The 26,598-nt window shown below is 52.5% G+C and overlaps 2 protein-coding genes across 5 annotated transcripts in view; both read right to left on the bottom strand.

The window, feature by feature from the left end:
• LOC311368685 (uncharacterized protein) overlaps positions 1–26,598 on the bottom strand; it is a gene marked incomplete at its 3' end in the record, with an annotated part of 89,737 nt that overhangs the window by 25,265 nt on the left and 37,874 nt on the right. The gene's annotated exons all lie outside the window — the stretch shown is intronic.
• On the bottom strand, positions 1,395–26,557 carry neurl4 (neuralized E3 ubiquitin protein ligase 4). 4 transcript variants are annotated; one of them, XM_084487368.1, is made up of 29 exons: positions 26,279–26,557; positions 21,837–22,377; positions 21,676–21,741; positions 20,879–21,363; positions 19,966–20,077; positions 19,614–19,702; positions 19,361–19,433; positions 18,650–18,926; positions 17,930–18,117; positions 17,379–17,464; positions 16,711–16,873; positions 14,274–14,493; positions 12,747–12,823; positions 12,075–12,186; positions 11,243–11,418; positions 10,335–10,463; positions 9,781–9,926; positions 8,989–9,207; positions 8,317–8,415; positions 7,935–8,090; positions 7,197–7,424; positions 6,655–6,813; positions 6,174–6,353; positions 5,539–5,632; positions 5,319–5,426; positions 4,818–4,962; positions 4,255–4,367; positions 3,775–3,943; positions 1,395–3,219 (listed from the first exon to the last, which is right to left on the bottom strand). In XM_084487368.1, the coding sequence occupies exons 1-29, from the start codon at positions 26,540–26,542 to the stop codon at positions 3,012–3,014; spliced, it is 5,082 nt and encodes a 1,693-aa protein (XP_084343494.1). In that variant the 5' UTR covers positions 26,543–26,557; the 3' UTR covers positions 1,395–3,011. The 4 variants fall into 4 exon arrangements, with proteins under 4 accessions (XP_084343494.1, XP_084343496.1, XP_084343495.1 ...); XM_084487370.1 differs by having other exon boundaries at positions 12,075–12,153; XM_084487369.1 differs by having other exon boundaries at positions 17,936–18,117.

The following is a 26,598-nucleotide window of genomic DNA, read 5'->3' as shown; positions in this document are numbered from 1 at the left end:
ACTTTTTTGTATTGCTGTTGTGTTTGGACTGTTCTGTTTAAACCCAATATCTGATTATCCTCTAGGATAATAAACCTAGTTATATATATTACACCATTCTTCACTCACCTCCCCTTCACAATTGTCAGGACCTCCAGCAGAGCCATCTGTAGGCTCACACACAACGTACCAGTTCAAGGGTCTTCTTGATGAATGCAACTGGTGTTTTAGTTGGCTAAACCCGGTCACTCTTCTTTCTGGCCTAGAAAGAAGTAACTTGATCAACCAGCACAATGCCAGTGAGGCTCCTGCCATGAACACAAGGAATAATCAGGGGACTTTAGAGGTCTGCATACAAACAATGCACCTACACAGTATCCAGTAACCTGCTAAAGAATAAGCATAGAAGCACCTTTCCTAGCATTAGATTCAAACAGCTCTTATGGCCACCACTCATTCTGGGTCATTTTGTCAGTTGGGAACCTGAGTAAATAAAGACTATCCGACCAGCCTTTGAAACAGATTGTAATGGCTGATCACTCACATGGTTGTAAAAGTTTCTCTGAACAGATCCTCCCATATCCTACATAAAATAAAATGTTCTTTATTAATCCAGGTTAAAATAGGATGGCACTTTTTTTTTTAATCCCAGATCAAATACAAAGATAAGACATACTTGTTATAGACCGACGAATCCCATAAGTCACCCAAATTGCAGAAAAGAGTCATTTGCATCTCTGGTACTGTGTTTTTTGGTTTATTTCTTTTCATTTTTTTACAAATTGGGAAGATATGATTTTAATGTTATGTAACAGCCTGTACAATGCAACAAACTGAAAAAAAATAAAAAGGAACTCAAAATACAAATCAACGTCTTGTACAAAGCAGCGACGGGCCACAGACAACCCATTTGTTTTTCACATTTTGATTGGACAACGCCCCATGTTCCCTCTCTGCTCATGGGCCGCATCACAACGTATAGCGGACTCAACCCAACCAGTGCGAAAAACACAAAACAGAAACACACAAGACGGGGGGGGGTGTAACGCATCTCAAGTAAAAACACAAAACGTATCAAATTGGCAACAAAAACTCGGTTGGTTCGTAAACGGATATGCTTGGAAACATTTCATCCTCCCCCCCTCCCCAGTAGATAATCAATCATGGTGTAAGTGAATACTTAAGATTCTACGTTGAATAAAAACGCCCGCCCACCCCATGTGTATGACCACGGAGCACATGAAAGCAGACCGACACGGTACATTCGCATTCACAATGTAAACTTGTAGCACTTAGCTTCACGTAATGCCCATGGGGACTGCCCTGTTTCCCCGTCAGTGTGAGTGAGGGGGGGGGGGGGGATGGACCACCAGTCGAGCGTTCTACCGACAGACGTGTTGGCTCGAGACATGGGGACGGGGTGGGTGGGTGAGGGGGTGGGTGGGTGGGTGGGTGGGTCCTTCAGGTAAACAGCGTTTGTAGGGATAGCTAGTGCGGATGAGTGTGGGGAAAACGCGCATGTGGGTGTGTAAAGCAAATACAAAAAGACATCGCCGCCGACTGGTGTCTTACTTTGATTCCGTTTCGCTCCTTTAAATAGTTTTACATTTGTGAGTACTCTGAGTACGGTCGGACCGGACCCTACATGCCCTTAGCTGTTCCTCTATGCATCGGCACATTAATGATGTTACTTCTAGTGTGTGTGTGTGTGTGTGAGTTCTCAGTCCCCCCTCCACAGTATTAGCCTGTGGCCCCTGACCTTCTAGAAACCAAATATAAAGAACTACAAAATAACAGAACTACAAATACCAAGAGAGCAACAGACAATGAACGACTGACCGACGGACAGGCAAACCTTGGTGTTTGTTAGGTGGGCGGGGTGCACACACACACACACACACACACACACACACACACACACACACACACACACACACACACACACACACACACACACACACACACACACACACACACACACACACACACACACACACACACACACACACCATTACATGTGTAAACATTGTTCTTACTCCCCCGTCTCTTCTTCTGTCATCCAACTCCTGAACTCCGGAGGTTCATCTCCGGGTCTTTGATTCTGAAGGCTCTTCCATGACACATGACACCCCCCCCCCTCCCTCCTCCTCCCCCCCCCTTTCAGTCAGGTCTTCGTTGAACGGGAGTCTCCTCGCCTTTTTGCCCTCCCATACATTTCATAGTCTGATAGTCGCTGAGCGGATGGGATGGCACGAGGTGGAGACCAGACGGGTGGGGTGGTGGTGGTGGTGTGGGGTGGTGGTGTTGGGTGGGGGGGGGGGGGGGGTGGACAGTCCACCAGTGCAGCTGCCCTGGGTCAGCCTCGTCACACAACGGGGACAGGACCACCACGTCATCTAATTTTTTTTTTTTTTCCCCCGCTTTTTTTTTTTTACTCTACAAACATCAGAGCGAGGCGCCGGCTGGGAGAGAGAGAGAGAGAGAGGATAGCGGTGAGGGAGTTAAGTGCCAGAAGACAAACGAGAAAAGACGGCGAGGGCGACGGGTAGCGAGGGGAGGAGGACAGACAGGGGGTCCGGGGCAAAAAAAAGAAAAGAACTAAAAAAAAGAGAAGGAAAAACAGAGTGATGCAGAGAAGTGGGAGCGGGTGAACAGACTTGGTGCGCGGATGGGGAACGGGTTACTTTTAAAAATCGCCCCACGAGTGTCTCAAACATAAAGTGCAGGCAGTGTCAGTTCTTCTGTGGAACCGCAATCGCCCCCCCCCTCATCCCCGCTCATTTAAAAGTGTCCAAGGGTAAAATAAACAAAAACAAAAACAAAAAAAAAACGTCAAATGTTGAATCGTCAACAATCCACAACAGGAATAACGGTATTCCGGAGAAGTCTCTTTTTTTTGCTCGGGAAAGAAGGCGGGGCCCGTCGGTTTTGGTTGTTCTGTTTCCATTTAAGTCCAGGGGGGAGGGGCTCAGAGTGGGCGTGGTCGACGCCCCCCCCCCTCCGCCCCCTCCCCCCCCCCCCCCCGGCGGCCGTCACTCCACCCGGACCAGCAGTCCGTACAGGAGGGTGGCCCCCTGCTCCTTGGAGATCCACTCGATCTCCGCGTTGCTGAAGCGGGGGTCCAGGGGGGGCTCGCTGGCTCCCAGCGCCTGGGGCCCCGCCTTGTAGGAGCCCGGCCGCACGCACACCTGGAAGCCCACCTGGGCCTGGTGGCAGCGGTGGGAGCGGGGGTCCCGGAATCTAGAGAAGAGAAAAAAAAACACAAAAAATAATATTATTTTTGGAGAGAATTGCTGAATAAATGCATCATGTTTTCAAACTCGAAAATAATCTTTTGAATAGTCGTGATTTCGATTTTTTCCATAATGGAGCAGCCCTAGTCTGATTTAGCATCAGGGCTGATGTAGCATTAGGGCTAATGTAGCATCAGAGCTAATGTAGCTAATGTAGCATCAGGGCTGATGTAGCATTAGGGCTAATGTAGCATCAGAGCTAATGTAGCATCAGGGCTGATGTAGCATCAGAGCTGATGTAGCGTCAGGGCTGATGTAGCGTCAGGGCTGATGTAGCGTCAGGGCTGATGTAGCGTCAGGGCTGATGTAGCATCAGGGCTGATGTAGCGTCAGAGCTGATGTAGCGTCAGAGATGATGTAGCGTCAGGGCTGATGTAGCGTCAGAGATGATGTAGCGTCAGGGCTGATGTAGCGTCAGAGATGATGTAGCGTCAGGTCTGATGTAGTGTCAAGGCTGATGTAGCGTCAGGTCTGTCGTTTAAACACAAGGGGGGGGACTTACTGCACTTTGGGGGCGAAGGTCTCCTGTCCGGAGTAGCGCATGGTGGGCGAGAGCTGCACCCTGGGGGGGTCCTTGCCGGGGGGGCAGTTCTCCTCGGGCTCCGAGTAGCCGCCGCCGCCGTTGGGCTCCTCCGTCTTCACCGGGGACACCGAGAGTACGGACGACGTGCCTGCAGGGGGGGGGGGGGGGGGGGCGCACAGCCACGCAGCGTTTACCTTTCAGCGCCGCCGCGGACGCGCTCCGTCACAGCCAGAGTCGACAGCGTTTCACAGCGTTAGCTCCAGGTGCTAATAGTTAGCATCGACAGTGTCGGCACATTTTGTATGAATTTTGAATTTTGTATGCAATTCATGCAAACACTTCGTAGCATTCGAAGTGTAAGCATCAAAAGGCTAATTATTAGCATTGGCATTGTTAGCTCCCACTTCTGACACTTGCTATCCAGTGCTACTCGTTAGCATTGGCCGCATCGGCGCCTACCAGGCAGCAGCTGGCTGTGGTCCAGGGTGCGTCTCAGGGCGCCCACGCTGGTGCCGTGGTAGGCGATGTGCCACTTCTTCAACGCATTGGACACCTCACAGTGAGCCTTGATCCTGCAGGGACAGAGAGAGAGAGAGAGAGAGACGGAGAGAGAGAGAGAGAGAGAGCGAGAGAGAGACGGAGAGAGAGAGAGAGCGAGAGAGAGACGGAGACAGAGAGAGAGACGGAGACAGAGAGAGACAGAGAGAGAGCGGGAGAGAGACGGAGATAATATTGTTTAAAAATACATCAGACCCTTTTGCAGTAGACCACTTCCAGCAGCGCAAAGCTGATAGTTTGTGTTACGAGCGCCCCCCTGTGTCGTCTCTATGACGACACCTCTGTGGAAAAAAGGGTCTAACGGGCAAAAGGATTGTGTACACAACGACGACAAGGTCTGTGACGCACAAACTCTCAATCCGCCCCCCACTCTGACATCACAACAACAACAACAACAACAACAACAACAACAACTCCTGATTGAAATCCTGATTGGCTGAGGGGCCGTGTCCGGGGGGTCTGACCTGAGGGCGAAGCGGCACCAGCCGAAGGGCAGGGCGTAGTCGCGGGGGGGCTCCCCTCTCTTGTAGTAGGCCTCGTCGCCGCGCAGCTTGTGGCACGACTCACAGTAGCACAGGTTGGACTTGGCGTCCTCGCTGAAGTAGCCGTCTGGGGGGGGGGGACAGGGACGACAAACAGAAGGCCAGGGTCGGACTTTGCGACGGTGACGGGGGAGATAAAAGGAGGGGTGGCTTATCGTAACGATTACGGACGTGAAGAAGAGATGCCCTTTGAATGACCCCCGATACGGAGGATGAAACGTGACAGCGAAAAGGGGGAACCTAGCCGCAGTCCGGTACCGAACTTTTGACTCTCAGTGACACGCTCTAGAATGGGGTTTTGAGTTCATAAGCACGTTGGGTTGTTTATCAATAATCTTGTGAAATTCCCAATGATTGTGGTCCATGATTGTGATAATATTTGATCTCAAGTCGCCCTACGGAACCAAAGAGAGGCTAACGTACCGGGCAGCGTCAGCAGGTCCTTGAAGCGAGCGCACAGCGCCTGGTACTCGCACGTCTTGTTGGGGTTCACCTCCGGAGGCGGGGTCCAACATACGCTCTCTTTGATACCTGGGACACACACACACACACACACACACGCGCGCAGTCAAAAACATGAGCAGCCTCGTTGCGTTGCGCCGTTCCCGGCGGAGGCTAAACATGCATATGGCTGTCATCTCACCATCCACCATGTCGGCTTTCTCCATGTCGCCCTGGCAACGGGCCTCGCTGCCCTCCCCGCTGGCGGCTGGCACGTTGTTGGTCACTATGGTGACCTGCCACAACAACACCACGAGGCGTCAGAACACAGGCCTGGGTACATCTAGTGAGCTCAGTGCACTGGTTATCCATTGAGCCACCAGTTAACCAGCGAGCCACATATCTAATTATCCATCGGTGAGTTTGGTGGCGAGCATGTCTGTCTTTACACCAATTAGACAGCCAGCTTCCCAATTAGCTGTAGCCAAAGCAACAGATTGGCACTTAGCTCTCCGTTGCACTAAACAGTGCTCACAATGCAATGTTTATGTGTTGGTATTTGCATGCATCTCTCATTAGCATGTGTGTGTGTGTGTGTGTGTATCATGTTTGTGTGTGCTATGAATCATGTGCATGAGTGAGTGAGTGAGTTCATGTCTGTGTGTCTGTGTGAGTGAGTGAGTGAGTGAGTTCATGTCTGTGTGTGTGAGTGAGTGAGTTCATGTCTGTGTGTCTGTGAGTGAGTGAGTGAGTGAGTGAGTGAGTGAGTTCATGTCTGTGTGAGTGCGTGCGTGTCTGTGCGTGCGTGCGTGTCTGTGCGTGCGTGCGTGCACTGACCTGCTGACACTGGCCGTAGAGGTCTATGAGGGGGTAGCAGGGCGAGGGGATGTCCTGGGCGGCCACGCCCTGGTCCATGCCGTTGACGTAGAGGTGCAGGCAGCCGGCCACGTCCACCAGCAGCCCCAGCACCGTGCCCTCCGGACACGTGTCCAGGTTGGGCCCGTAGTTCTCACAGATCTGATGGGGGGGAGGGGGGAGGGGGGGGGGAACAGCGGTCATCAACAGGTCACTACTGTGTGTGTTTATGTGAGAGGGTGCCTTTACACCATCCACACACTGATGGGTGGAGGTGGAGTGTGTGTGTGTGTGTGTGTGTGTGTGTGTGTGTGTGTGTGTGTGTGACTGTGTGTGTGTGACTGTGAGTGTGTCTGTGTGTGCGTGCGTGTGTGCGCGTGCGTGCGTGCGTGCGTGCGTGCATGCGTGCGTGTGTGCGCGTGCGTGCGTGCGTGCGTGTGTGTGTGTGTGTGTGCGCGCTCACCTTGAGGGAGTTGTGGAAGACGGAGTCCCGCTGCAGCAGCCAGGCGGAGCGCTTCAGGCAGCACGCCGTGGAGGGGAAGTTGAGGCGGTCGGGGGCGTGGCCTATCACCCCTAGCGACAGGGAGGAGGTCCAGGCGGGGTTCAGTCGGTCTATCTGGAACTGGGGGGCCGGGAGAGACGCATGAGTCACACACACACACACACCCTCCACCTATCTCACACACACACACACACACACACACACACACACACACACACACCCACCCTCCACCTATCTCACACACACACACACACACACAACCTCCACCCATCACACACACACACACACTCCACCTATCTCACACACACTTCACCCATCAGACTCAGACACACACACACACACACACACACACACACACACACACACACTACCTCAACCCATCACACACACACACACACACACACACTACCTCAACCCATCACCGCCCCCAATCACTCTCTCTCACACACACCCACCCACCCACCCACCCACCCACCATGCAGACAGCCTCACCCCCCCCCTACCTGGAAGAGCTGCTGGGGGCTGAGGGGCTGGGAGGTGACCAGCAGGCCCTGGTTGTAGCTGGAGACGCGCGCCGCCGTCTGGCTCTGGTTGGACAGCTGGATGTTCTTGCCGTGGTTCTCCAGGAAGGACATGATGGTGGGCGGGGCCAGAAGAGGAGGAGGAGGAGGAAGAGGAGGGGGAGGAGGAGGGAGGGGAGGAGGAGAACCAGCGCAGGTCTCGCTCTCCACCTGGACACGAGAGAGAGAGAGAGAGAGACAGAGAGACAGAGAGAGAGAGAGAGTTCACCAACACTGATCTGATCACATAGACGATGATTCTTGTCCCTCTGAGACTCTACCTCCCCCTCCTCCCCAGTATTCCTCTGCCTCTCCACTCATCTTTCTCCTCCTCCCCCTCCTCCCCCAGGTCTCCCCCCTGGTCCTACCTCTAGCAGCGGGGTGCAGTGCTCCCCCCCCCCCTCTCCCCCCTCCTCCCCCCTGGTCCTACCTCTAGCAGCGGGGTGCAGTCCTCCTCCCCCCCCCCTCTCCCCCCTCTCCCCCCTGGTCCTACCTCTAGCAGCGGGGTGCAGTGCTCCTCCTCCCCCCTCTCCCCCTCTCCCCCCCCCTGGTCCTACCTCTAGTAGTGGGGTGCAGTCCTCCTCCTCCTCCTCCCCCTCTCCTCCCCCCTGGTCCTACCTCTAGGAGCGGGGTGCAGTGCTCCTCCCCCCCCTCTCCCCCTCTCCTCCCCCCTGGTCCTACCTCTAGCAGCGGGGTGCAGTCCTCCTCCCCCTCCTCGCTGTAGCTGTCGGAGGAGAGCGACGGGGCCTTGGTGCCCTCGGGGTCCTCCGTCAGCGAGGAGCTGACGATGGAGACGGCCGTCACGCGGCCGTACAGGTCCAGCACCGCGTACACGTTCTGCAAGGGGGAGCGCGGCTTTACAACACTGTGTGTGTGTGTGTGTGTGTGTACAAGTGTGTGTGTGTGTGTACGTGTGTGTGTGTACGTGTGTGTGTGTACGTGTGTGTGTGTGTGTGTGTGTGTGTACGTGTGTGTGTGTGGCTGAGGTGTATGTGTGATACGTGGAGGTGTGTATGAGAGTGTGTGAGTGAGTGAGTGAGTGAGTGAGTGAGCGAGCGAGCACCTTGGCGACAGCGGTGGCGGCGGGGCCCATGTCCTCCCCGTCGATGAACACGTGCATGGTGTCGTCGCTGCACCGCTTCACGCCCACGCGGTTACCCACCTGATCACCACGACGACAACAACAACAACAACAACAACAACATCACGTTATCCACTGTGCCCCCGGCGGCCATTCTCACGTTAAAATAAAACAGGACATGTTGGACTTGCGACAGATTCTCAGATTCTGTCCTGTTTTTCCCCCCAGAATACCTTCCTCTACTATGACCTTGAGGTGACTTTGAACTCAACACTAAACTAAACGCTCTCTCCCTCCCCTCTCTTCCCCCCTCCCTCCCTCCCACCCTGCATCATTCTCAGCCCCGCCCTCCCTCTCTCCCTACTGCTCCCTGCTTCTCTCTCACCCTCCTCCCCCTGTCCCTCACTCCCCCCCCCCCCTCACCCCTCTCTCTTTGCCTCCCTCCCGCAACTACTACTAAAACAGAATCTCATAAAAGAGGCGCGCGTCAGCGAAGTGCAGCACGCGCTACCATCTAGCACACCTTAGCACCTAGCGTAGCATAGCGCGCACTAGCCCAGCACGCTACGCTTTGCTATCAGGACAGTGTGTGCGCCTGTGTGCGTGTGTGTGTGTGTGTGTGTGTGTGTGTGTGTGTGTGTGTGTCCTCCTCACCCGCAGGCGGTGCAGCGAGCAGCCGTAGTTCTGCCGCTGCAGCAGGCCGTTGCGCCGCACCTCGGCGCCTGCCAGCAGCCAGGTGACGCGCGAGCGCAGCTGGGGCAGCGAGGCCGTGAGGCCGGCCAGCGGGCAGGACGGCAGCTCCGGGGGCGCCAGCGTGGTCAGGCCCACGTGGAGCGACCCCCCCCACTGCTCGTCCACCTCGTCCACCTTCACCTGGGGGAGGGGGAGAGAGAAGGGCTTAGTTCATTGTCAAAGTTAAATTAAATCTAAATTGTATTCGTATAGCCTTTAATCACCGTTACAGTCTCAAAGGGCTTAACAGGCCAAATGTTTTTGACACGTTATCAATGCAACAGAACACAACAATGACGCAGCGGAGGGCGTTCAGCGTTATTTAAAGTTGAGGGGTAGACGACCTTGTGTTTTAACTGCCCGTGTGTGTGTGTGTGTGTGTGTGTGTGTGTGTGTGTGTGTGTGTGTGTGTGTGTGTGTGTGTGTGTGTGTGTGTGTGTGTGTGTGTGTGTGTGTGTGTGTGTGTGTGTGTGTGTGTGTGTGTGTGTGTGTGAAAAAAAACGAATTTGCCCAGTGACCCAATTTTCAAGTCAGAAAATACTCACAACCCCATTTTTAACGTGATGGGTCCGTGCGTTGCGTCGACGTGGAACCATAATCAACCCTTTGGTCCGTGGTGTCTGAGCCCCCCCCCATGCCTAGGAGCTAGCCCCGGTTGGGGTCACAGGGATATAGGTGACCCGTACCTCCATGTCGTGCATCAATAATTCGTACCTCGAACATCTCGTCCGTCCGGAGCTCCTTGGCGCTGAACACGATGCCGTGGGCGTAGCCGCCGACCCGTACCGCCTGGCAACCGTCGCCTAGCAACACCACGTTCTTCCCGTGCTTGTTGTGGAGACGGTGGGCCACGCCCGCTACTGCGAAATCACACACACACACACACACACACACACACACACACACACACACACACACACACACACACACACACACACACACACACACACACGTAGAGAACAGACTTGAATGGACCGTACTCAGTACTAGGGTTTGATTAAAGTCGGAATAGAACAGTCTAAAAAAGATAAACACTATTCTTATGACATACATGTCATGAGATTATTAGTCATTAGTGAATGAATAAAATTGTTCAAAACAACTATTGAAAAGATTGGCACCAACTCTTTGGGCCAGAAAACACACCCCAGTGTTTTGTAAGGACATAAATCGGATATTCAATGATGCTACTCTATTGAGATCTAGGGAGCTCTCCGGAGCCTGCGCTGCCCGCCCCCGACCACTAGAGGGGGGCGCTGTGGCGGTACCTGGGGAGTGGATGGGGTAGCTCTTCTCCGTGATGTTGCTGGTGCAGAGGCTGTTGTCCAGCGGGCCCGACGAGCTGGTGATGGACACCTGGACGCACTGGCCGTACAAGTCGATGACGGCGAACACCTCTGGAGGGCGCCAGAGAGGGGGGGGGGGTGGGGTTTTAGAGAGTCAGTCGGTGACAAAAGACGCTAATAATGAACGGGGAGACTTTGGACTGGGGTCAGAACACAGACCCTGGTGTCACGGTGGGACACACACAGGGGTTGCTCACGACACTGATTATGGGTCTGTTACTTAAATGTACCCGGGTACGGGGCGTAGACTCACAATACAACGGGGGAAAAAAAGATTTATGTAAAGTAGGGCTGTTAAAATTAGCGCGTTAATAATGCGTTAACGCAATCTTAGTTGAATTTGATTAATACAAAATTTAAGCATCGACGCACATTGTTCATACCAGTACATTTGGTATGGGTGATGATGACGTGTCATTCCATTGGATGATCTCATTCAACTTCAATTGGGAGTGGATTTAAAATAGATTAAAAAAAAATTAATCTATTAATCGTGAGTTAACTCACCAATACTATACTGGGATTAATCGTTGTGCTCGTTTCACAGCCCTAATATAAACATATACAATAAGGGAAAATATATATGTTTACATTACAATAAAATAAAAGGTGAACTGACACAATGAAAAAAAAAATATATTATATATAAATAAATAAATAAATAAATAAATTATATATAAAAATAAATAAATAAATAAATAAATAAATAAATAAATAAATAAATATATATATATATATAAAAATAAATAAATAAATAAATATAAATAAATAAATAAAAGTAAGTAATGAAATGTAATCCATGAACAGGGGCGGGGCGGCGGGCTCCTCACCCTTGCCGGGGGGCAGGCCGGTGCAGGCCACGCCCTGGTCCACGCCGTTGATGTAGTAGTGGAGGTCGCCGCCGGCCGAGCGCATCATCCCGATGCGGGAGCCCGTGGTCAGCGAGTCCAGGTCGCAGCCGTAGTTGTTGCGCATGGTGTTGCCGTCCTGCATGATGGCCGTCCCGCTGAAATGGGGGCGGGGGGGGGAGAGAGAGAGAGAGAACATCTACGTTAGTGGGGGGGGGTCTTACATAGGCCAGAGGGGTTGGTGGGCATCCCCTCCATCCCCTCCCCTCCCAACACCTCTACCAGCACCGACCGGTCTCCCATCCGAGGCCCGACCAGGCCCGGCCCTGCTTAGCTTCCAGAGAAGCCAGGGTTGCTACGCAGGGAGCCGGCCACAGGTAGACGGCTACCTGCGTTATAGACTATTGACCCGTATTTTAAACTTACATGTGTGAACTGCATACAATATTACAACATGAAATAACATTAAGGACAACCAAAAAAAGTAGCAATGAAATGCAATTTTGTATTTTTGTTGTGAACCGTAACTGGTTCACCACTACTGATACGAGAGACGTTTGGTCTTAAAGGAGAAACCCGCCTTTAATAAAAGCCCTCAGGTGAGGGTTAAGGTTAGCACAGGTGTGTCGCATCAACTGCTTAACGAGCAGGCCCTGTCAGCCAATCAGAGGGCACTCATGCAGTAGCAGCAGTTTAACCTGTAGAGGGAGTCATCTAACACACGCCAGAGCAGGAGGAGGAGGAGGAGGAGGAGGAGGAGGAGGAGAAGGAGGAGGAGGAGGAGGAGCCTCAGCCTCCCAGTGGGGGGCCCTACCTGAGCATCCACGTGTCGTAGTCGATGTCCGTCATGGTGTTGGGGAACTCTAGCTCTTCCGGCCGGATGGCCGTCACGCCTAGAGACAGCGAGACAGAGGAGGACGGCACCACTACCAGCATGTTTTAACATGATCATAGAGTAAGGAGGGCAGCACACACTCCATATCCCCCCCTCCCCTCCCCCGCCCGCCCCGCCCCCCGACGGACCCTCCCGCCCACACGGTCAAACATCCCCTCTGGGTGACGAGTGCATTGCTTCACAGGGAAGACGCCTTGCTACTCGCAGTACTCTTTAGTCTTTGTAGTACTCCTAAGTACTACAAATGTGTACTACAGAAGTGTGTGTACTACAAAAGTGTTAAACACTATTGTGGAGTGTGTAGCGTGGACATTGTTACAACTACATATTCAGGTCAACAATTTAGCTGAAGTGCGACTTCAGCACAGACAGACACATTTTAAACGCATTTCATTTGTTTGACTTTCATGTACACAACATGTTTTTGTAAATAAGCTATGTATATGTGCGTCTACATTTTGTATTGCCTTGACGTCACTCTGTGTTAGGTACGTATTAACATGCTTTTAATGTCGTCTTCAGTCTCTTCAAATGTTTCGCCGTGTCGTTTAGCGTGCGGAGGGCGGGGCCAGTTTTACTCAAACGACTCACCTGCCTCGATGGAGCCCGACCAGCGGTCCACCATCCTCTGGATGATGATCTCAAACAGCTCCCCGTCCCGGAGGCACCTGGGGGGGGCGGGGGGGGGGGGGAAACGGACGATAGCATTAGCTTAGCACTAAAACGGGGGGGTGCCCCGGCGTACCATATTGTACCGGGGTTCGATTCCTGCCCGTGGTCCTTCGCTGCATGTCCTGAAAAGGATAAAACCTTCAAAGATAAATCTTTAAAAAAAAATAAAAACACCACGCTGCTACACTGGTGCTATAAAAAGGTTTCGGATAATAGTTTGCAACATGGAAGAAAAAAAAGATTTCTGAAAACAATTTTAAAAGAAGATGAGATAAAAAAAAAAGTGTTTTTATCTCATGTAAATCCCTGAAATAAATGTGAGTGAGTGCCCTGATGTGGGGAACAACATGGTCCCGGCTGGAGACAGATGGACATGAATTATTCAACACCCTTTTGCTTGATTAGCGGGCGGACCAGCCTGATACTCCCAGACGATTTCCACCAAAACTCTCTAGCTGGAATCAACGATTACAAATCATTATAAGCCCTGCTAGAACCATCTGCTTCTCAAACGGAAATCAGAAGAAAGTTGATTTATATCAATTTATATATCAGTCAGTCAGCCAAGCCAGCCACTGACATAAGCGGCTTATAGTGTATTAAGGCTCAAATAAATAATTATCTATCAATTAATCCGACAACACCTTTGCCGCTTTTCCACCGACAGTACCAGCTCGACTCGACACGCCTTTTTTGCGTTTCCATTGGCAAAAAAAGTACCCGGTACCTAGTACCGGGTACTTTTTTTCAGTACTACCTCCGTCGAGGTTCCAAGCGAGCGGAGTAGGTACTTTTGTGTGACGTAAACAGGCTGCCGGCAACTGATTGGCCAGCGGCTGTAAATGGGAATAATCACTCAAAGTTAAGTTGTGTCCGGCGTGGTTGGAGTCCACGAACCCGCTCCCGAGGGGGACACTGATCAGCGTTTCGCCGTGTGTGTCGCTCCTTTCCCGGGGCTAGAGTTAGGCTGCGCGTGGTTGTGTGTGTCGGGCGTGGTTGTGTGTGTCCGGCGTGGCTGGAGTCCACGGACCGGCTCCGGAGGATCAGCGTTTCGCTGTTTCGTTATATAGTGTCGTTCCTTTCCTAGGGCTCGAGTTTCGCCTCCATCAACGTTACCGTATGACAACAATAGACGCGCAGTCATTGCGCTGTTTATTTCATTTTATTTCCCATCACAACCTTTCCCGGGAATCAGGAAACAGTCTTGATCAGATTCAGATTTCCCAGGAATCGCGTCTCCCGTGATTAAAACCTAACGACGACCCGCCCGTGGTGGTGGAGAGGTTCTTTTCTACGACCCGCCCACATTGAAGAGGTACTTTTTTTTTTTAGATGGAAACGCGCCTGGAACCGAGTCGAGTCTAGCCGATACCGTCGGTGGAAAAGCGACACTTGAGGACCCCCCCCCCAAACAAACCGAACGTCGCCCCCGTTCTCCACGCCCACCTGTTGGAGATGACGATGGCGTCATTGAACTCGCTGCGGCAGTTCTGCCGGAGCGCGGTGCGGCCGCCGTTGGTGATGACGGCGTTGGCGCCGTGCAGGTGGTGGAAGCGCAGGTCGTTGGCGGTTGGGTTGGAGCCCCCCCCCCCCAGCGAGCAGGGGCTCCCAGGGGTCATAGCGGCGGGGCCCTCCAGGCAGTCCTCCGGGAGCGGGGGGAGGTCGGCTGGGGGGAGGAGACACAGCGAGGGGGGGGGGGGTTAGGACGATCCCCTATGTCTGCGTTCAGAGTGGTTTTTGTCTCCTGAATGACTCATCGGGAGTGAATCGAGTTGTGCGCTGGATCTCAACGCTTAAGGATTAACTTTATATGAAAGGGATCAAAAGGAGGATTTGTTTTGTTGGTTAGTGAATAACATTATTTGAGAAAATAAAATACCACGTCATTCCTTCCTTTGACTCCCTGACGCAATGTGAAATGGCATAAAGGTGCATGAGTGTGATGCTCGTCTAAACACTGTCCACTGTGTATGTGGGCGTGTGTAAACAAGCCTTTTACAATCCCTCATTTACTGGCCTCGTAAAAAAAAACGCCGTCCTCATCCAATTGGGAAGGAGACATAAAGTCCAAAACAGCACAAACAGGAAGAAACGCAACCGACCAAACCCTTTCTCTTTTGATGGCGGAACGGTTACCGTGACGATGGGTGGTTTCGTGGAAACGTTAAAACGCAAAAAAAACAAAAAAAACACGACACGACACGTGCGCTGGTGAACCTTGAAACACCGGCCACCACCACCACGACGGCCCACCCCCCCCCCCCGCCCCGCTGGTCAGAACAGACGCACCCTCGGTCAGGAGGGGTGAGGACGGAGGACGGCCCGGTTAATAATTCATAAGAGTTGGATTCCTCTGAAACCACACTGAGCGTGTGTGTGAAGGCTGACGTTTGAATAACACTCTCCCAACAGGAAGATAAGGAGGGCCGTCAGACACTCAGCCAATGGCGTTCGAGCGTCCGACCTGCCGTTGAACTCTCGGTATCACTGAGCGATACCGACGCATAACAGTGCATAGTTTAGTATTTAATGTTTGGTTTAGTATTGTTACCGAACTATTGGATCTCACAACATTTATCGCTTTCCTGAGACACTCAACTGACCATATGGCCGTGACGTCTTTTGTCACCGGCTCGTTAAAGATAAACATACGGTTATGTACATATGGCAAAGAGCCATTTACTGTCCACACCTGATGTTCATAATTCCTGGATATGTTGGTTGCCTGGCAACCATATGCGTCGAGCACCTTGGCTTAAAATAAGATGGCTTTGTACAGAGGGCGTCATAAAAACATGAAGGGAGTCTAAAATTAAATAAGTGCGTCGCCATATACCAAGATAACTTCTGTGCCACAGACATCCGACCAGAACATTTGCATTAAGGGAGCAAATTCTAGCAGATCAAAATTTAACGATTCAATCATTCATTGAAAATCCCCTTTTAGTCACTGCGGTTCAGTCACGTCTCCTTGAATGGGATCGTCGATTCCACAATTATTTTACAACACTGATAATGCAGAGGGAGAGAGTATTTCGTTTGCCCCATTTTCACTGAAAGCCCTCCAGGGCAGAACTACCCTCAATGAATACAGGTCAGTACTACCAGCGGAAATACACCTTGCCTAGGGGCCCCTAATGTTTAGGGCCGTCTCCGCTTTGTGTCCCAAAATGTGTCCCAGATTTACTATCAACCGCTTATAACCCTCTCTCCCCCCCGACCCTCCCCTGTCCCTCCTCCCCCTCCCCCCACCATGGGCGGCGGGGTGATGGGTTTGTTCCGGAGGGGTAATCCCTCTAGATTATGTTTCTTGTTGTCCTGCAAAACCATATGGCGACTACTAACTGATGAAGGGCGTTAAACATACAGTACATTCAGCCAAAAAAAAAAAAATTGCTTGCACGTTAGTCACAGACTGTCCAGCATCACATAACTCATAACCTAGGCCTGGGCGATATGGCTGAAAGACATATCACGATATAACTTGATCATATTGATCGATATCGATAACTATTGATCATTTAAATTACCTAAAAAGACTGGGAATTACCATGCTGGATTTAAACACTTCTGTTTAACACTTAATATGACCTTACACTGTTCATTCATCAATAAATACTCCAATATCGATACAACAATGAAAAACAAATATTGTAAATAAGTACGGAACCGTGTTTGTGTAACAAAACCCAGCCGCTAGATCCGGTGGTCCAGTCTCTTATCGATATATATACTGAACATGTTTTATATTGATATTGATCAAAGGTCTATCACGATACGACTATAATTGATTGTTTTACTGCCCAGGCCTACTCATAACACATTAGTTCATTCACATGACGGCCTTGGGGTCAACCGCCCAGGAGGTCCACCGTCCACTCACCCATGTCGTCCATGATGGTGGCCTGCGCCGCCTGGCCGTAGAGGTCCACCACTGCGTACACGCTGGGCGGGACGTTCCACGCCGCCGGGCCCTGCGCCACGCCGTTCACGAAGAAGTGCAGGCTGCCGTCCTCCTTGCGGACCACGCCCACCGTGTCGCCCGCCTGGTGAGGCCGGGGGGGGAGGGGAGGGGGAGAGGGGGTGGAAGACCTGAGCGAGGTGTCGTTTTTGTACTGAAGTTTAACACATTTCGCTTCAATGTGAAATATACAGATTTAAGAACGGATGAGAGGTGGGGGTTAAGATCTGTAGGAGGAGGAGGAGGAGGAGGAGGAGGAGGAGGAGGAGGGAGGAGCTGCTTGTTCGAGGGGGTCTGTTCGGTCATGATGGCGTGGAAGGGTTGGAAAGGGGGGAGTGGGGAGTGGGGGTGGGGGGGACTTGGGAGGCTGGATCTTATCAAGCGTCAATCTTTATCATGAGTGAGTTTAAATCAATATGATTTGTGTCGTGTTCGCCTACACTCCACACGCCGCAATAAAGCTTTGGCTTGAAGAGAGGAAGCGACCTCTCAAGGTGACGTGTGCGTTCCTGGTTCTGGGGGGGGGGGGGGGGGGGCGTGTTTAAAAAAAAGGCGTGGTTGTGGGGGGAGGGGCCAATAGGAACACTCACTTTCAAGCGGTCCAGGTTGTGTCCGTACTCGTCCAGGATGGTGGTGCCGTTGTGCATCACTCCGTTCCCCGTCATCATCCACGTCCCTGGGGGAATGGAGATTATTTCGATCAATATTGCGATTATGATTTAGCATTCGATATATATATATTTTAAATTTCCTTATGTTCTGTTTTACTCACTAAACACAAGCACTTAATCATTCTGCAGTATGACCCACGCAACACTGGAAGCAGTCAACGTATAAACTGCTCTTTCCTTTAGGCCACGCCTATGCGTTCAGATGAATTGATATTGAAACATCTTTATTTAACTATTGAATTGTAAAAGAAAAATAAATATGAATCTTACTGATCTCGAGTCAGTAACAGTTAAAAAAATATATATATAAAAAATAAAAGAAGGGTTTAATCGCAGCCTCTGCGATTTGCAAATCGCACTAGGGCTGAACGATTTGGGGAAATAATCAAATTGCGAATATTTAGATCCGATATCGCTACATTGAGATTCAGTCTGTCTGAATTGCGTCCGGCGACCCCCCGGCGTCTCACCCTCACCCGAGCGCAGGTTGGTCATGGTGGAGGGCAGCTGCAGGTAGGCGGGGTTGTGCGTGGTCACGCCGATCTCGATGGAGCCCGCCCACTTGTCCACCATCTTGTCGATGCGGACCTGGAACACCTCGTTGGAGCGCAGCGGCCGGCCGCTCAGCACCACGCCGTGGTTGAAGTCGTCCGTGGCGCTGCGGGGGAGGGAGGGAGAGAGAGAGAGAGAGGGGGAGAGGGAGGAGGAGGAGGGGGAGAGGGGAGGAGAAGGAGAAGAAGAAAAAAAACAAAAGAAAAAAAAGAAAAAGAAAGAAAGAAAGAGAGAGAGAGAGGCGTTAGGGGAGGAGCATTCACACTGCGGTGAGGGCTTGTGCAAATTCATCAAATTTCGATCGTGTTTTTTTTTCGATTTTTGGGTGAAGCCCAAACTAACCCATCGTTAGCGTAACGTTAGCGACCCCTGTGTGTGGGAGGGGCCTATTAGCATGCTTTATGAACCGTGCCCGTATTTCGCCCATAGTGGCCGCTTTAACACACTAACTCACTTCATCTTTAAGGAGACATTCACCGCCAGCAAAGCATTCGATGGAGGTAGCTGGCATTTACTCATTTAAAAAATAATGAAGAAAGAAATGAATATACTTATGGGAGACTTGAAATGAGGGCCAGGCGTTAAGAGAACGGGGGAGAGGGGGGGGAGAGGGGGGGAGAGGGGGGGGGACGACTTACTGAGGTCGCAGGGCGGTCCGGCCGTCGCTGATGATGGCCGCCTTCTGCCCGCAGTTGGCGTGGAAGAGCAGGCGGTCGGGCCCCCCCTCGGGGTCAGGGGTGAGGGAGAGGGCGGGGCGCGGCCGGCCGGCGTCGGGCGACAGCGCCCGCATGATGGCGTTGTTGCGCCGCAGCCGGTCGCTGTGGTTGTGGTTGTGCACGATGGTGACCTTCACCGCCATGCCGTAGAGGTCGACCACGCCGTACACCACGCTGGGCGTCTGCGCCGCCGCCACGCCTGTGGGACGCCGGGGGGGGGGGGGGCGAAGAAGGACCAATGAGGTGACCTCGACCATCATCAAGGTCACAGCTGATTGGCTTGACTGAGAACCAACCGAGTGAGTGACAACACCCGACACTCGCCACCGGTTGGCTTAGGCGAGCGCCACCGCCGCCAGGAACCAATCACGGGCAGATCATAAACCGGTTTACCGTTGCATTGTGGGTGCTTCCAAGCAGAGTGAATTTAGAGGTGAGCTAAACCATGAGTTTACACGGGGGGAAAAAAAGAGATATGAAAAGAGTTGAAGACAGATAAGTCTTCTTCGTATGCCCCCCCCCCCCCCCGCCTACTCCTCATCGAGCTCCCAGCGAGCGACTGTCACCGCTAGCTCCCACTGTTCCGGGACTTTCCGCTAGAATGTGCTCGCCATCTGCCACCTCCTCCCTCACCTTGGTCGATGCCGTTGATGTAGAAGTGGAGGGCACCGCTCGCCTTCCGCATCAGCCCTATATGGTCTCCCTCCTGGGGGGGGGGGGGGGGGGGGGGGGGGAGAGAGAGAGAGAGAGCAAGAGAGAGAGGGCAAGAGAGAGAGAGCGAGAGAGAGAGGGCAAGAGAGAGAGAGCGAATGTTATTGAACGTCATAAGAAAAAAGATCATTCGGTTATAAGAATGATATGAGAAGGTCGTGACACACTGACTGACCTGTAGTTCATCCAGGCTAAATTCACAGTATTCCCTGCGAGTCCCTTTGCCATTGGTCAGAATTCCACAGCCACTCATCATGATCGTGCCTGGGAAGAAAGTACATTCTCAGCATTACAAACAAGTACAGGGAGAGCCATCTCACATGCCCGTGCAAGACATACTTGTTTGTGTATGTGCGTGTATGTGTGAGTGCGCACATGTGTGTGTGTGTGTGTGTGTGTGCGCACATGTTTGCGCATGTGTACCAACATGTGCACGTGCATGTGTGGGTCTGTGCATTTGTGTGTGTTTGTGTGCGTGCGTGCGTGCGTGCGTGATGCACGTGCACGACAAGAGTGCGGCCGCTAACCTGAGCGCAGGTTGGTCATGGTGGCGGGGTAGTTCAGGTGGTTGGGGTTGTGCGTCGTCACGCCGATCTCTATGGAGCCGGACCACTTGTCCACCAGCTTATCGATGCGGATCTGCAGCGCCGGGGGAAGGAGGAACAAAATCAGAATCACAAGAAAAGGAAATCGACTCAATTATTCATCCGCCGCGAGCTCCGTGATCTGAATATCAAATCAAGGTCAGCCGGGCCCCTCTGGCTGCTTCTGCTGCCTCCGCGTGGAGACGAGAGCATCCTCTCATCCTCTCATCCTCACACGTCGGAGGAGCAGGAGGAGCAGGAGGAGCAGGAGGAGGAGGAGAGGCTGCCTGCACTGTCCCTGAACCCTTCGCAGTGTGCGAAGGGTTCAGGCACCAACCACAAACTCACCACAACCCCAACCCGAGGACTGTTCTATACCCGTATTCCTAATTCAGTCAAATACACGATTCAGTTATTAAAACACAGTTTAAATATGTATGCATTAAAAAGGTGGCATATTATACATTCACACCAGGTGTGAGTGTGGTTAGCCGTTACAAGCCGTTTGGAAAATCACAAGTGGGCGTGTCCACCTAGATGTGGGACGAGATGGATGAGCAACGTTTGCCAGTCTGCTGGGGTAGGCCGGTGGACTGATCCATCCAGCGCACACACATCTAGGTGGACACGCCCACGTGTGATGTCAGAAGAGGCCGATTTTTCAAAACGGCTCGTAACGTAACTAATCCCACTCACACCTGGTGGCGTAATAAGTCACCTTTAATTAATACTTAAAATCTAGCATAAATATGAAACAAACAAAAAAAAAGAACACCTCATAAAAAGAGGCGAATGAAACGACGGCGTGCATCGGGGGGGGGGGGGGGGGGAGGGGGGCGCGCGTGATTGGCCGCACCTCAAACATCTCGTTGTGCCGCAGCGGCCGGTTGGTCATGACCACGCCGTTGTTGAACTCGTCCAGCGGCCGCCGCCGCTCCGCCGTCTTGTTGTTGTTGCTCAGCTTGATGAGCGTGCCGCACTTCTCGTGGAAGAGCAGCGCGTCGTTGGTCGTCATGGCGCCCGGCGCCGGCGCCGCCAGACCGCCGCCGCCCCCGCTGCCGGCGGGGCTGTTGTTGGCGCTGCCCCCGCCTCCTCCTCCAGTGGAACCTCCCCCTTCGACGCTGCTGGCTCCGCCCCCTCCGCCACTGCTGCTGCCGCGGTCGCTCCTGGAGGAGGCGGAGTCTGACCCGGCTGCCCCTCCTACGACTCCGCCCCCGTTACTCCCCCCACCCCCTCCTCCTCCCCCTCCCCCTCCGTCGACCCCCCCGCCCTCGTCCTCCGAGCGGTAGAGAGACACGATGGCGTTGTTGAACACGTCAAACAGCTGGTGCTCTGTGAGGACTGGGGGCGAACGAGAGAGAGAGAGAGAGAGAGAGAGAGAGAGAGAGAGAGAGAGAGAGAGAGAGAGAAGGAGAGAGTGAGGGACAGGGAGAGAGAGAGACAGTGAGGGACAGAGAGGGACAGGGAGAGAGCGAAGGAGAGAGAGAGAGAGAGCGACAGAGAGGGACGGGGTGAGAGAGAGATAGACAGCGAGTGACAGGGGGAGAGAGAGAGAGAGAGACAGAGAGGGACGGGGAGAGAGAGAGAGAGAGAGAATAATCAATACCGATAATCAATAGCGGTCATGTCGAGCTCTGCGGTGGACTCACTTACCCGTGTCTGTGTCGAGGTTGTGGGGGAACTTGTCTGGTCTGCTGTGGCTGCAGGCGAACTCAGGGCCTGGGGGGGGGGCGGGGGGGAACCAGCCAATCAGCGGAAAGCAAAAACAAAACCACGGCGACGGAGCAAACGTCCATCAAAACAAACCGACCTACCTTCCACGCCGTTCAGCGCCGCGTTGGCCGCCTCGTTGGCCGCCGCCACCGCGCCGTCCTGCCGGCACCCGCGCACCAGCAGCTCCTCCTCCTCGTCCTCCTCCTCGTCCTCGTCCTCCTCCTCCTCGTCATCGTCCACCTCCTCCACGTCCACGTCCTCCACCACCTCCTCCTCCTCCTCCACCTCCACGTCGGGCGGCTGGCAGCCCACCACCGTCACCTGGGTGCACTTGCCGTACAGGTCCACCACGGCCCAGAGGCGCGGCGGCAGGCCGCTGGCGGCGGCGCCGCAGTCCTGCCCGTTGACCCAGAGGTGCAGCTCGCCGCGCGCGCTGCGCTGGATGCCCACGCGGTCGCCCTCCGCCAGCTGGTCCAGGTCGCGGCCGTACTCCTCCAGTACCGAGCGGCCGTCGCGCAGCACCGAGCAGCCCGACACGATCCAGGAGCCGCCCTTCAGGCCCGTGGCGCTGCTGGGGAAGTCCAGCGCCGCCGGGTCCAGCGCCGTCACGCCGATCTCGATGGAGCCGCTCCACGAGTTCACCTGGCGGCAAGGTGGGGGGGGGGGGGGGGGGGGGGGGAGAGGGGGGTTTAGAGGTTAGCCTGGTTAGCGGTGGCTTTGGACCTGGTCATTTGTCGCGTGACCAAAGCGTTAGCTATTAGGGTTACTCTAGATCCACTATGGACTGGCCATAGTAACATGACGAGAGCATTGGCTTATTAAGAAGAATATTCTGTATTTTCATTGCACAAGTACTAAACACAAAATGACATCGCTGCATTGAACCCTTTACCAGCAGCACTGGGAGCACTGGGAGCAGTGGGAGGCCGCCCAGTGCAGCGCCCGGGGAGCGGCCTCAGGGCCACTGCCCGGGTCAAGGGCACCGGCAGGATGTATTTTGGTTTTGGGAGGAAACCGGAGCACCGGGAGGATACCCACGTGAACACACAGAGAACATACAGAAAAGTCCCCCCCCGTCCCCCCCGACCCCCCTCGGGGTTTGACCCAAGGACCTCCTTGCTGTGGGTCAACAGTGCTAACCCCCCTTATGAGGTAACCCTAGTCTGACGTTGGGGCCTCTAGATCCTAGGAACATGAAGGCCAGTGACTTAGAGCAAGGGGGCACTCAAAAGGTCAGTAGGTCACTGGGTCAAGTTCAAGAAGCAGACTTCTTGAAATATTCATGATTTTTTTTATGTCTGCCCCCCAAAGTAACAGAATAAATAATTCAAGTGACATGAATACAGTTCACTCCCGGTGCAACAAAAATTACTGTTAAAAAAAAAAAACACTACTACCAACTACCAACCATTATTTATTTTAAAAAATGTCTGATATTTGTTGAAATGATCTTCACATCCTGGCAGCAATCAATATACCTAAATTCCAGTATATGTGACTGTCGCAGGCCTGTCACAAGCCTTTCCAATCTTTTCATTCGACCCATATTAAACGATTGACCTGTCTGTCTGTTACCTACACGCCAGGAAGTGTGCACCCATGCGCATGACTGGTGTCATCCACATGACTAGACAGACCTATTCCTAAGCTAGCGAGCTGGTCACGAATGAGGGAGTGGTTTTGGGGGGGGGGGGGAGGCCTGAAGGGAGGGGGGAGGGATTTTTGTTCAGTTCAGATACTTTCTAAATTTTGCTTACTCCGGCTGGTTTTCCCAAATTGCCTGCTATTGCTTTAATGTAAGCGTTCAAGCATTTCATTTATAGAAGAATAAAATGTGTGAGTGCCATGAGTCAACCCAATTTTTAACAAAATAATAAACATAATAAAATAAAACTACTAGCGAGGGACGGTTGCAGATTCACACATTCAGTGTGTCTGAGCTAAATTATCTTTAGAACAAACCAAAAACATGCTAAGCTTACATTATCATGAAGACAAACAAAAACTATAAAAAGTGTAGCCGTCTAAAAAAAAAAAACCTTGGGAGGATGACTTCAATTTATTGCCACAAAAATAAGCCCTGCAGCTTTATAGATCGGGTGGTTATGAAGAGCGACATCATGTCTCTGTGTGACCTTGGGAGATTACATGATGCGCAGTCGGCTGTGAGGTGTTCCATTTCCCCACAGTAACACCGCCAAATTAAAAAAGTGCTCCGCGAGTGAGCTCTGGAACGACACATGAAACAAGCTATTTTTATACACCTCACCAGGGCCGACAACAACGGGCGAAAGCTGAAACTATTGCATACTTTCTCTCCCCCCGTTATAATTGGCTCAGCCACATCCTTGATACCTCTTGCCATTGCGTTTCACTATTGGTGAGAGAAGCTGTCACTCAACCAAAGAAACATCCCACATTTCCAAGCAGCCAATTTCTAGAAAGCAGTGGTATGGAGCAACACTCCAATCCACCCCCCCTCCCCCCTTCACAGCAACTGGATCTGGGGTCTAGCATAATTTCTGATGGCTAAATCGATCATGTGCATTAAACAATTACTGCATTTTCGACATCCACTGGCTTGCTCTCCAAAAGCCCTTGGTTAGCCTGTCCGCACTATTTAAGGCAGTGCGTTACCACAGATTGTGTGAATGTGGGATACCGGACTGAGCCACAGTACCGTACAGTACAGCTGCTCGTTCACGCACTCCACACACGGACCAGAGAGCTGGGCGTCTACAGTCTAGGTGGATCTCACACGCACGCAGTCAGTGCTCCATCAATACTAAAAGCACAGAGAGAGAGACAAACATTAGGCCGCCTAATGGTTTGATTTTTAAAAGCATCACATCAGCCACCTGATGGGCAAGCCTGGAGGCTCTGTTGCGTTTCCCCCCGTGGTTTGGAGGAAAACATTGATACAACCGGAGAATCTCGATACATGCATAACTAAATATAGTCAAATCTAGACCTAGGCAGCATTCGAACATTGGAATCAAACTGTCCTTGAAGGAATGCATTTGGAAATCGATAGCTACACATGACATCAACTGGATTACTGGACTCGACAGTGATCTAAGCGAAAACAATAACATACTTGATATGGAAACAGAAACCAGGGGTGTATTTTCTGGTCCTTCTTCTCACTCTAGGCCTCAATAGAAATAAACAAATAGGAGCAGGGTTGCCAAGTTGCTTGCTCTGTGCTGGAAAGATATTGATTTGGGGGCGAGTAATGAATGGCATGACACACACACACACACACACACACACACACACAGTATAATAAGCTTCTTAGAAGCTTCTTCCCATCCCATATGCAGCATCATAACAAGCATGTAATGTATATCCCAGAAATAATCCATAGGAACCTTTTATCTCGTTCTGCCATTGGCTGGATGACAACAGAGGCTGGCGGTGGGGGGGTCTTTTGGTCAGAGCACTTCATTTTAATGTCTGGCAATTTGGGGGGGGGGCATTGGACCGGATGTGGGTAGGTCAAAGTAAAGCTATGACCCAGTCACCCACCAGCACAGCATACTGTGTTGTTGACAAACCAAGCACGCTGGCAGTCCTTTTCCGAATAAACAGACTTCAAGTGGAACCAGGGTACCGGGCGACAGACCCGAAAACCAACCCTGCTCTTCTACATCATCAGTGGCATCTACCCAGTCGAAGGAAGCACAATCTAAACAGAGCAGACGCCTATGATGTTTACACGGATGCACTGTTCAACCGGCGGTGTGTTCTTCAGTATCCTAGAGAGATGACAGCGACGTGAACGCAAAGTTGACACTTGTGCCCTCGCTCCACTATTTCTCACTGTACTAGTCGTCCGCACGCAGGGGGAACAGCTACAACCATTTAAGCCTGGCTTGTGCACTATCGACCATTGGCTTATCAGGAACCAATAGCCTAAACAGCGACAGTCCGTCAGATTACGTGGTCGTTTCAACAGGCTTTTAAGACAGATAAACAGCAGTGCGCTCTTCGAAGCACCCCTAGAGACATGGTAGCCAGCCGCAAAGCAGACATTATTACGGGGCTCGGTGGTGCTACTGGTGGTGGCTAGGACTAGCCGGCTAGCCCCTTTAGCTTCCAGTCCAGGGCAGATGGATCCTCCATGGCTACGAGGACTGTCTGTCTTGAGCTAGCCTCGTTATCAGGTGGGATACACAAGTGGTCCTGTGTGTGCACATCCCGTCCACGCTGCCCCACAACACACACACACACACACACACACACACACACACACACACACACACACACACTCTCTCATACCAGGGATTATAATCCTGCATCGCCCCCAGTCAACCATGACAACACTGACTTGACAGCTTCCGAGATTGCTGTCAAGTGAACCCACCGCCCCGGCAAACAGTAGCCGAAGGAAGCCCCACTGCGGACGGACGGACGGACGGACGGGAGCTCCAGCCCCGCACGGAGCCCCGTCCTCCTCCCCGCCGCGTCCCCCCCCCCCCCGCCCCCCGCAGCGAATCACCACCGCCGGACACCACAGGGCAGGAGGGCCTCCCGTGTTTACCTTCTTGTCGATGCGGACGGTGAAGACATCCCGGTCCTTCAGCGGCTCCCTGCTCAGCACCAGCCCGTGGTTGAACTCCTGGACGGGTTGGTTGCGCTGCGCGGTTCGGTTGGAGTTGGACAGGCCTATCAGCTTTCCGCTGCGCGGATGCAGCTCGGCCGCCATCTTCACTGGGCGGCGAGTTTCACGACACTTTGCTTTGCGACAGCGCGGGTTAATTGGCAGCCTCCCCTGCGGCCCGACGACACCCGAAGCCGCGCCCATTCTCCGGACGGGACCCGCGGCACGGCGTCAAATTGTATTTATTTATTTAGATCTAT

Source organism: Micromesistius poutassou, assembly GCF_964030765.1.
Source record: "Micromesistius poutassou genome assembly, chromosome: 23".
In the NCBI taxonomy this organism is placed as follows: domain Eukaryota; kingdom Metazoa; phylum Chordata; class Actinopteri; order Gadiformes; family Gadidae; genus Micromesistius; species Micromesistius poutassou.
This window is presented reverse-complemented; position numbering and strand designations above follow the sequence as displayed.